The following is a 12,093-nucleotide window of genomic DNA, read 5'->3' on the forward strand; positions in this document are numbered from 1 at the left end:
GGATAGACCATATGTTAAGCCACAAAACAAGTCTCATCAAATTTTAAAAAATCAAAATCATATGAAATATCTTCTCAGACCACAATGGAATAAAACCAGAAATCAATACAAAGAGAAACTTTGAAAACCTTACAAATATATAAAAATTTAAAAACACACTCCTGAATAACCACTGGGTCAATGAAGAAATTAAGATGTAAATCAAAACATGCCTTGAAATAAATGAAAGTGGAAACACGACATACCAAAACCTGTGGGATATGGCAAAAACTGTACTAGGATCAAAGTTGATAGCAATAAACACCTGCATCAAACGAGTAGTAAGGTTTCAGGCCAGGCACAGCAGCTCACACCTGTAATCTCAGCACTTTGGGAGGCTGAGGTGGGTGGATCACCTGAGGTTAGGAGTTCGAGATCAGCCTGGCCAACATGGTGAAATTCCATCTCTACTAAAAATACAAAAATTAGCTGGGTGTGGTGGTGGGTGCCTGTAATCCCAGATACTCGGTTGGCTGAGGCAGGAGAATCACCTGAACCCGGGAGGCAGAGGTTGCAGTGAGCCGAGATCACGCTACTGCACTCTAGCCTGTGCGACAAGAGCGAAACTCTGTCTTTTTTAAAAAAAAAAAAAAAAAAAAAAAAAAGTAGTAAGGTTTCAAACAAACAATTTAACGATGCACCTCAGGAACTAGAGTAGGAAGAACAAACCAAATACAAAATTAACAGCAGAAAATAAATACAGATGAGACCAAAAATAAATGAAGCTAAAACTAAAAAAAAAACAATGGATCAAAGAAATGAAAAGTTGGTTCTTCAAAAAGATAAAACTGATGAATCACTAGCTAGACTAACAAAGACCCAAATAAAAAAAAAATTAGAAATGAAAAATGAGACATTACATCTGATAACACAGAAAACAAAAGATCATCAGAGACTATTATGAACAACTATACACTAACAAATTGCTTGATCATAGTATATTACCTTTTTCATGTGCTATTGACTTCGGTTTGCTAAAACTTTTGTATCTAACTTCATCAGGGATGTTGGCCTGTAGTTTCCTTTATGTTGTTGTTGTTGTTTTTGCTGTGTCCTTATCTGGTTTTGCTAACAGGGTAATGCTGGCCTTCTAGAATGACTTACTGAGAATTCCCTCCTCTTTAAGTTTTTTGGAATAGTTTGAGGAGGACTGGTATTATTTCTTCTATCTTTGGTAGAATTCAGCTGTGAATCCTTTTGGGCCTGGGCTTTTCTTGGGTGGGAGACTTTTTATTACTGATTTAATCTCACTACAAACTCACTAATACACCATGATCAAGCAAAATTTACATAAGGCATTCAAGATGGCTTAACATATGCAAATCAACAAATGTGATACATAACACCAACAGAATGAAGGACAAAAACCCTCTGATCATCTCAACAGATGTAGAAAAAACATTTGGTAAAATCCAACAACTCTTCATGATAAAAATTCTCAATAAACTAGGCAAAAAAGGAATATACCTCAAAATAACGAAGTTCATATACGACAAACTCACAGGTAACATCATACTGAATGGGGAAAAGTTCAAACCTTTTCCTCTAAGAACCGAAACAAAACAAACATGCCTACTTTTACAAGTCTTATTCAACATGGTACTGGAAGTCCTAATCAGTTAAGAGAAAAAAACAAAATGCACCCAAATTGGAAAAGAGGAAGTCAAACTGCCCCTCTCAGCAGATGACATGATCTTATATTTAGAAAAACCCAAAGCCTCTACCAAAAAATTCTCAGAGCTGATAGCAAATTCAGTAAAGTGCTTTACGTTTTTTCAACACATAAAAATTGGTTTCTATGCACCAATAATAAAACAGCTGTAAAAAATCAAGATGGCAATCCCATTTACATAGCTACAAAAAATAAAAGATTTAGAAATAAAGCTAACTAAAGGGAAGGATCTCTATAAGGAAAACTATAAAAGGCTGATGAAAGAAATTGAAGAGGACACAAACGAATGGAAAGACATCTCATGCTCATGATTCGCAAGAATATTGGTAAAATGTTGGTACCAACTGAAATTTTTTTTTTAAAAGGTTGGTAAAATGACTGTGTCGCCTTTTTTATTTTTTGCATTACTATAAAGAAATACCTGAGACTGGATAATTTATAAAGAAAAGAGGTTTACTGGCTCAGGTTCTGGAAGCTGTATAAGAAGCACAGTACTGGAGTCTGCTCGATAATTATGGTGAGGTCCTCAAGGATGCTTATAACCACAGCAGAAGGTGAAGGTGAGCCAGTGAATCACACGGTGAGAGAAGGAGCAACGGGGCAGGGGTGCCACACTTTAAAAAATTACCAGATATCTTGTGAACTCAAAGTGAGAATTCACTCGTTACTGCAAGGAGGATACCAAGCCACTCTCGAGGGATCTGTCCGCATGACCCAAACACTTCCCACCAGGCCCCACTTCCCACACTGCGGATTACATTTCAACATGAGATTTAAAGGGGATAAACATCCAAACCATATCAATGACCATACTGTCAAAAGCAATATATAGATTCAACGTAATTCCTATCAAAATACCGATGTCAGTTCTCACAGAAACAGAAAAAAAAATCCTAAAATGTGTATGGAACCAAAAGAGAGCCAGAATAGTCAAAGCAAAGTTAAGCAAAACAAACAAACAAATGAAATGAAATGAAATAAAACAAAAACAAAGCTGAAGGCATTACAGCCTGACTTCAAATTATATTTTAAGGCTGTATTAGCCAAAAGAGCAAAGTATTGGTATGGAAATAACTACACATACCAATTGAACAGAACAGAGAACCCAGAAATAAATCCACACATTTATAGCCTACTGATTTTTGACAAAGGTGTCAAGAACATACACTGCAGAAAGTACACCTTCTTCAATAAATGATACTGGAAAAACTGGATATCCATACGCAGAAGAATGAATCTGAACCCCTATCTCTCACCTTATATAAAAATCAACTCAAGATAAATTAAAGACTTAAATGTAAGACCTGAACCTATAAAACTAGTAGAAGAAAACCCAGGAAAAACAATTCAGAACACTGGTCTAGGCAAATAACTTATAGCCAAGACATCAAAAGCTCAGACAATAAAAACAAACAAAAAAGGCAAACAAGATACATTAAACTAAAAATAAAAAAGCACAGCAAAGAAAACAACAGAGTGAAGAGACAACCTCTTCAATAAGAGAAAATATTTGCAAACTGTTCATCCAACAAAAGACTAATACCCAGAATACTCAAACAACTCAACAATAAATTTAAAAAAAAAAAAAAAAAACATAATCCCATTAAAAAGTGAGCAAAGCACATGAATAGTCAACTCTCAAAAGAAAACTTAAATGGTCAACAGGTATATGAAAAAGTGCTCAACATCCATAATCATCAGGAAAATACAAATTAAATGGGCAATGAGATATCATCTCACCCCCGTTAGAATGGCTATTATTGAAGAGAAGAAAAACAATAGATACTGGTGAGGATTTGGAGAAAAGAGAACTTCTACACACTGTTGGTGGGAATGTAAATTAGTACAACCACCATGGAAAACAGTGCGGAGATTTTTCAAAAAACTAAAAATAGAACTACCATATGATCCAGCTACTATGTATTTATCCAAAGGCAAATAAATCAGTATATCAAAGGGATACCCACACTTGCATGTTTATCACAGCACTATTCACAATAGCAAAGATATGGAATCAATCTAAGTGTCCATCAATAGATGAATGGATAAAGAAAATGTAGCATATACATACATATACATATGTATATGTACACATATACAAACAGGAAACTGGTTATAAAAAAATAAAGTCTTTTGCAACAGCATGAATAGAATTGGAAATCATTACATTAAGTGAAATAACTCAGGAACAGAAAAACAAATACCACATTTTCTCACTCATATCCATCAGCTAAAAAACTTGATCTCATGGTGATAGGGAATATAATGATAGATGCCAGAGTGAGAAAGGCGTGTGAGGAGAAAACGGAGAGGTTGGGTAAATCATCAGATATCTTGTGAACTCAAAGCGAAAATTTACTCGTTACTGCAAGGAGGATACCAAGCCACGCATATAAATTCTATCTAACTTACAGTTATAATGTTCGATAGCAGGCCTGGGTGACTACAGTTAACATCAATATATTACATATTTCAAAATAGCTAGGAGACAGCTGGGCACGGTGGCTCATGCCTGTGATCCCAGCTCTCAGGAAGGCCAAGGCAGGTGGATCACTTGAGGACAGGAGTTCAAGACCAGCCTGGCCAACATGGCAAAACTTTGTCTCTACTAAAAATACAAAAATTAGCTAGGAATGGTGGCACAAGCCTGTAATCCCAGCTACTTGGGTGGCTGAAGCAAGAGAATCACTTGAACTAGGGAGGTGGAGGTTGCAGTGAGCTGAGATGGTGCCACTGCACTCCAGCCTAGGCAACAGAGTGAGACTGTCTCAAAACAAACAAACAAACAAAAGCTACGAAAGGACTTGAAATGGTACCAACACATAGAAATGATAAATACTCAAGGTAAGAGATACCTCAAACACCCTGACTTGATCATTATGCATTCTATGCATGTAAAAATATTCACATGTACCCCATAAAAATGTAAACTACTGGCCAGGTGTGGTGGCTCACACCTGTAATTCCAGCAGTTTGGGAGGCTGAGGCGGGCGGATCACAAGGTCAGGAGATTGAGATCATGGTGATACCCCATCTCTCCTACAAAAATACAAAAAAAATTAGCTGGGCACAGTGGCAGGAGCCTGTAGTCCCAGTTACTTGGGAGGTTGAGGCAGGAGAATGGCGTGAACTCGGGAGGCGGAGCTTGCAGTGAGCGCAGATCACACCACTGCACTCCAGCATGAGTGACAGAGCAAGACTCTGTCTCCAAAAAAAAAAAAAAAAAATGTAAACTACTATGTATCTATACAAGCAAAAAGTTATACCTCTAATAAATAAAAAACTGAATTCCTACTATCTGGCTTTAGCTGAAAAATCTAACACATCTTAATAATTGACAAATATAAATGTGATTTATTTGAATCACTGTAAAATCCAATTTTGTACAAGTTTTAAAACGGAAAGATAAAGATTTTCCAATTATCAGCATGTAAGTATATCCTCAATACATAGTTTATCATGACTAATCCAGATGGTAATTTAATCTAGTAGACACTGACATAAATGTTATTGTTGGAATACACTTTGGTTTCACAAATATCTCATTTAGGCATCTTTCATAATGACTGGATATCTCAGATAATGTAATAGAGAGGTCTGACTCAATCTAAAAAGATTATTTTAGATTGAGAGTATAATTGGCTCATTAAAAAAATACTAGTATAATTCTATAACTTACTGGATCAGCAGTAAGAAATTGATAGTAAAAATAGCCAGAAACGAATTATATGACCAGGGTTGTTCAAACTGAAAGAACGTAACTGTTACCAAGTAATCTCTTCCCAGCCATTTCAGTATCATAAACTTCTGATTACATAAAACACAGAATAGGGTAGTAGTTAAGAGTATGGACTTAGGGCCAGGCACAGTGGCTCACCTGAGGCTAGGAGTTCGAGACCAGCCTGTCCAATACGGTGAAACCTTGTCTCTACTAAAACTACAAAAATTGGCCAGGTGTGGTGGTGTGTGCCTGTAGTCCCAGCTACTCAGGAGGCTAAGGCATGAGAATCACTTGAACTCGGGAGGCAGAAGTTGCAGTGAACCAAGATCACACCACCGCACTCCTGCCTGGGTGACAGAGCAAGACTCACTCTCCAAAAAAAAAAAAAAAAAAAAAAAAAAAAAAGGTACAGCTGTAGGAGCTAGATTGTTTGGGTTCAACTCCTGGCTTGCCATTTAGTAGTTGTGTGACTTCAGGTAAGTTTCTTAACCCTTTTGTGCCCCAATTTTCTCATCTGTCATATAGGGATAACAATATTATAAACTACCTACACCTCACAAAAATGTTGTGAGGATTAAGTATATGTAAAGCACTTAACAGTGCTTGCATCTATTAAGCATAATTAGTAGCTATTATTACTACTATTCAACATGTTTGCTCTTGTCCCCAACAGTTTGAACTGCAGGGTTCAGTCATTATATATTTCCTTTGTTACACTTTTGCATATTACAAATTCAATACAATTTCTGGAGTCACTGCAATTTTTTAATTATTGATTTGTCTTTTGGCACTTGTCATTTCTAATTCTATTTTGTTTCTTTAACATTCTGTTTACCTTTCTCATCTTGGAGCAGTTTCCACAGTGAAGTATGTAACACAAACGGAGTGGTGTATTGCAAGAAAATATTAGAACTTCTATTTCTATTTATTTTTATCTATAAAAAGAAAGAAATTAATTGTTGCTAATATTTAATATACAGATTAAGCCTGGTATGCCCTCACTTGGTCCATATTTCAGATTGCTTTGTGTCACAAAACAAATTTAAAAGAGTAGCAAAAAGAGTTCAATACTCAAAGGAGTTGACAGTAGAAATGGCATTCCTCACTGGTTTCTTAAGTTATTTTAAGTTACATATGAGCAATTCAATGACTTTAAGCTTAACAGTGTCTTTTTTTTTTTTTTTGAGGTGAAGTCTCACTCCACTGCCCAGGCTATAGTGTGGTGGCACGATCTTGGCTCACTGCAACCTCTGCCCCCTGGGTTCAAGCGATTCTCCTGCCTCAGCCTCCCCAGTAGCTGAGATTATAGCCGCGTACCACCACGCTAATTTTTGTATTTTTAGTAGAGATGGGGTTTCACCACGTTGGCCAGGCTGGTCTCAAACTCCTAATCTCAAATGATCCACCCACCTCAGACTCCCAAAGTGCTGGGATTATAGGTGTGAGCCACTGCACCTGGCCAATAGTATCTATTTTCAACTCCTGGCAAAATGGAAAGGCACCAAGCACAGATTTCTCAAGAAAACTGAAACAACAAAAACCTGAGTATGTAATCATAAGCAAATAAGAAATGTGGCGGCACAGTCACTTCTTGCATGAGTTCATCTAAGTCCACTATAAAAGTAAAGCCATGAAAATCTAATAAGAAAATGACCTTAAAAGTTTAAATTATTAAGAAGACTATTAAAAACAAAGATATAGACCCATTACCAACATTAGAACAATGTCTAAATACTGAGTCTTGAGTAATTAGCCTGTGATATCTGAAAACCACTTTGTGATCACGTATTTTAATCATAATAGTATGAAATAGTCTTCTTTATCTGTCCGTTAAAGATTACTGACACAAATAATGATAGCGCAATACTATATACATTTAATTCTATCAATATACATATGCTGCAAAGCACACTTTAATACAGTAAACAAACAAGGGTATATACTCAGTCTTCTGATTACCAAGGGTGGAAGGAAAAAATCTTTTCATGTATTCATTATTTATAAGATATTTAGAAAATAGATGTAGTTCAGAACTAAGGTGGTCCCAGATAATTACCACATACTCTTTTTTTTTTTTTTTTTTTTTTTTTTTTTTGAGAGAGAGAATCTCACTCTTTTGCCCAGGCTGGAATGCAGTGGTGTGATCTCAGCTCACTGCAACCTCCACCTCCCAGATTCAAGCGATTCTCCTGCGTCAGTCACTCCAGTAACTGGAATTACAGGCATGTGCCACCACTCCTGGCAAATTTTTATATTTTTAGTAGAGATGGAGTTTCAGCATGTTGACCTGGCTGTTCTTGAACTCCTGACCTCGGGTGGCCCACCCACCTTGGCCTCCCAAAGTACTGGGATTACAGGCGTGAGCCACCATGCCTGGCCACCACGTAGTTACTTCTAAGCACTCCTCTCACAAGCTAAAAACGTTAGCCCTCTGAAAAGGAGCATGGTGAAGAGAGAGGAGGCTTATCACAGGTGTTCACTATTAGGATGATAGTTTTAAAAATGTTTAGTGATGGGATATACAATTGAAACAATTTAGAGACTTTAATTTGGGACTAGAGACAATTTGAGCTTTCCCCTATCATATCTGTAATATTTCCTTTTCACAGTTTGCATACTATTTAACCCTTTTAATACTTATTAATAATGTTAATCCTTTGATTAGATAAATGCTGAAATGGATAAATTCAGAGAAGTACATACAATTAGGAAAAGAGAAAAAATCTGCAAGATAAGTTATCACGGGAGAGAGCACAATACACAAAAATCGCACAATTTATCAATGTAATGCAAAAGAACAAGCAAGAATTAAAGGCACTAAATGAACACATTAAATGTGTTTTGTTACAAAAATTTCCCTGCATAAAAGTTATACTTAAAACATATGAAAACTATGCAACCTGACCTTGGAAACATACCAAAGACTTTACATATGAATGTGCAATTCCAAAAATGTGGGGAAGAAATATCAATTTGCTTTAGCTTTCTACGGCTAGCTCTATCAAGAACCAAGTGTATGTACTGACTGAATAGCCCATAGACTGCTCTGGGAATTAATTTATTTTTAAATTAGGTTGATATTACAATCACAAAGCACTGCTGGCTGTGTGCAGGTTTACAGGTATTTTAAAAAGATTATTAACAAATGTTATAATAATCTGTTTGTAATAAAGAATGGGAGCCAAAGTATACTTCTCAGGCAATAACTTACTTTTAGATCACTTTACTGCAAATCTAAACAGCTTCAAACTAGCTCATCTCACCTTTACCTTACTTTGCTGTAAAAACAATATATTAATTTCCATAAAATTTTAATGATTATTCCTTGAGAATTAGACATCGTTCTAGACCCTTGGAATCCAGTGGTTCTTGTTATCACATCTTTCAGAATTTTACAAAATACAATTTAACAAAACTAACCCCCTCAACTCCCAGAAAGCCAAACGACATAGTCTTTTGAAGAAAAAAACATAATAAACTTGTTAAAATAAGGTATATTTCACAATATACACGCATTTAAACCAAGTTTCTCAGGTGTATGCACAGTAACAAAAGGACTAATATCTTCCTCAAGTGACAGAAGATAAAATGGATAGCCTCAAATATCTAGTAAGTATTTTCACTTCAAATAAATACCTTCATATCATAATCAAACTGTGTTACTTTACTATCAAACAAAAAAAACTTGAATGGTGCTTTTTAAAGTCATCTTTGATTAAGTTGATCTTCTCAAATACTGCGAGAAAATATGTTTAGGTATATGAAATGCCTTTTCAGTCATTTCACTTGCAATGTAACTCATTCTTAGTTTTCTTAGTAAGAAAACTTTTCTTACTCATTCTTAGTAACTCTTTCTTAATAGTTTACTATTCCTTCAATATACCATAATAGTTAACAATATTTACAGGAGTATTTTTTTAAGTACATATTTGGCCGAGCGTGGTGGCTCATGTCTGTAATCCCAGCACTTTGGGAGGCTGAGGTGGTTGGATCACCTGAGGTCAGGAGTTTGAGATCAGCCTGGATAACATGGAGAAACCCTGTCTCTACTAATAATATAAAAATTAGCTGGGCGTGGTGGCACAGGCCTGTAATCCCAGCTACTTGGGAGGCTGAGGCATGAGAATTGCTTGAACCGGGGAGGTGGAGGTTGGAGTAAGCTGAGACAACGCCACTGCGCTCCAGGTTGGGCAACAGAGTGAAACTGTGTCTCCAGAAAAAAAAAAAGTATATATTTATTTTCCTGAATTTCTCAATTTCTAGTTATTTAGTAATCCTAAAACAAAAGTCATGCTTTCTTGTTATATGTGCATTTTCACAGTGTCTTTATTTCTGTTTTTATCTCATTCTATTTTGATACGTGAAGAGTTTTACTAAGTTAATTCTTGGCTTTCTTTTAATTTTCTTTAAACCAGTAGTTCGCAAGCTTTGGTATACATTAGAATCACCCGATGAGCTTTCAAAAAACCCAATACCCGGGTCACACACTGTTTGTCTTAACATGTGTGTTTGTATTACTTTTTCCAAGTTAAAATTAATAATAATAAAACCCCAAGCCCACTCCCTGTCAAAGAGTAGACCTAGAAAACAATAAATATTTCAGTGCTGAAAGTCAAGAAAAAGAAACACATACCAAAAATAGAAATGTTATTTAAATCAAAAGGCAGACTGTTAAAACTGGAATTAATGGTAGCCTAATACATAATATAAATTCATTTCACCATAAATACAATACAGAAATAAAACTGTGGAAACATTTCAGCATTTACAATCAGTGTAAAACTGCTCACGAGAATATTTCCATGAAAATGGGAAAGGTGATTAATTTGTGAAGCCAAGCAAAGAAAACATGTATTCTAAATGAAAAGAATACTTTCAAGTAGAGTGTCCCAAATAGAAGTTTAACATTCATTCTCTCTCACACACACACACACACACCCCCTCCAGGGGTTTGGGAGAAGTTCCATGTAAAATAATTTTGGGAAATTCTGGGTTAAATGAAGGTAAGCAGGGCTTTTCTTAATTAGGATGTCTTGGAATCTTAAATAACATAATGTGATTTTATAATCTGTGAGACAGGTATAATATGTGGTTCTGCTTAGAATTCACTGACCTCCAAACCGTTTTCCCTTTAAAGCCTTTAATGCAATTAGCATTCCACAAACAGAAAACTGTAGGAGATGCATTTATAAATTTGGGAATTTGAGACAGTCTTCAAAATAAATGTCAAGAATCTACTTCTACCTCATACCACTAATTTTCTTATCCTGCCAGTAATTATTCAATACTCCACACAACATAATCAAACCTTGAAAGATCATTAATTTTGGAATTAGTACCATAGATTATCATATATAATTAAAAAACAGATCTTCAGTTACACTAAACATCAAATCAAAACAAAACCTGAGATAATCAACATATTCATCATGTGAAAGTATTAAGTAAGCAATTTGTACAAATACTGGAATGCTATACCTCATCAAATTCTTCAGTCATTTTTCTGATGATTTCTGCATTCTGCATATTTCGAAACATCTCTATTCTCACAGTACCTGTGGAACGACAGATTTTACAGTTAATCTTTCAGATCAACTTCCACTCTCTCAAGCATCAACAAGTTATCTGTGAGAATCCCAAAAGAATAACCTTCCAACATATACTTTATATTAAAACATAAAACGTTGTTTGATCAGGCCCTTCTGACAGGAATGTACTCCTAAGAAGGAAAAGGAAGAATTTTGAAATTGCCATTTTTAACCATAATTAGACATAACATCAGAAAGCTACCATAAAGTTCTAGATAATTTAAATTATGTTAAATTGCTGATAAAAGTATATAATTTGGTACAATCTCTACAGTATGCAGTTTGGTAAATGTCTGCCAAAACTACAAATTTACACACTCTTTGATCCACAGATTGTACTTGTAGCAAAACATCCACAGACTAACACACGTGCAAAGTAATGACTAAAAGGTTATCCCTGAAGCACTGTTTGTAATAAAGAAAAAAAAAGGAAAGAAAGCCTATATGCTCATAAAGATCAGATGAAATACATAAAAAGGTGATATTAATGACAATGGTGGTGGCAGCTAATATTTGGGTGCTTACTATCTCCCGGGCACTTGATGTTTATACATTTAATCTTTACAACAGCCCTATGAAGAATGTACTATTATTTCTGAGACAAAAGGCATCTAGAGGTTTAGCAACTTGCAAAAAAAAGTATCCCAGTATCAGACCCATGGTTTACATGCAGGCAGACTGTCTACTATGATAACCACTACTCTTTATTGACTCTCAAAGTCAATGGAATCTATCAAAACTATAGACGGAGCTATCAAAAAATAAGCTATCTATGACTGATATGGAAAGATCTATAGGATATATTCAAACACAAAAAAGAATGGATATTGAAATATATTTGATTGAACACATTAAAATATTTCTACAAAGATACTCTAGGTAAAACTGGTTGCCTCCAGGAAAGAGAAATGGGCAGTTGAGGTTTAGAAAAACAAAGGAGACTACATTCATGCTTTTTGCACTTTAAAAATTTGAACTACATGAGTATATTACTCAAACAAAATTATGAATAAATACATTTTAAATAAAAAAATGAAACGTAAAAAACTAAACTGAAAGACACTGCTCTTAAA

The 12,093-nt window shown here is 35.2% G+C and overlaps 1 protein-coding gene across 6 annotated transcripts in view; it reads right to left on the reverse strand.

The window, feature by feature from the left end:
• Positions 1-12,093, reverse strand: part of LOC105469915 (STAG1 cohesin complex component) — a 404,557-nt gene that overhangs the window by 185,487 nt on the left and 206,977 nt on the right. For all 6 annotated transcript variants that reach the window (XM_011721505.2, XM_071090955.1, XM_071090954.1 and 3 more), the window contains one exon: positions 10,911-10,987. In XM_011721505.2, coding sequence (XP_011719807.1) covers positions 10,911-10,987 — 77 coding nt within the window. The remainder of the gene's footprint in view (positions 1-10,910; positions 10,988-12,093) is intronic.

This window comes from Macaca nemestrina, chromosome 2 (assembly GCF_043159975.1).
Source record: "Macaca nemestrina isolate mMacNem1 chromosome 2, mMacNem.hap1, whole genome shotgun sequence".
NCBI lineage: Eukaryota > Metazoa > Chordata > Mammalia > Primates > Cercopithecidae > Macaca > Macaca nemestrina.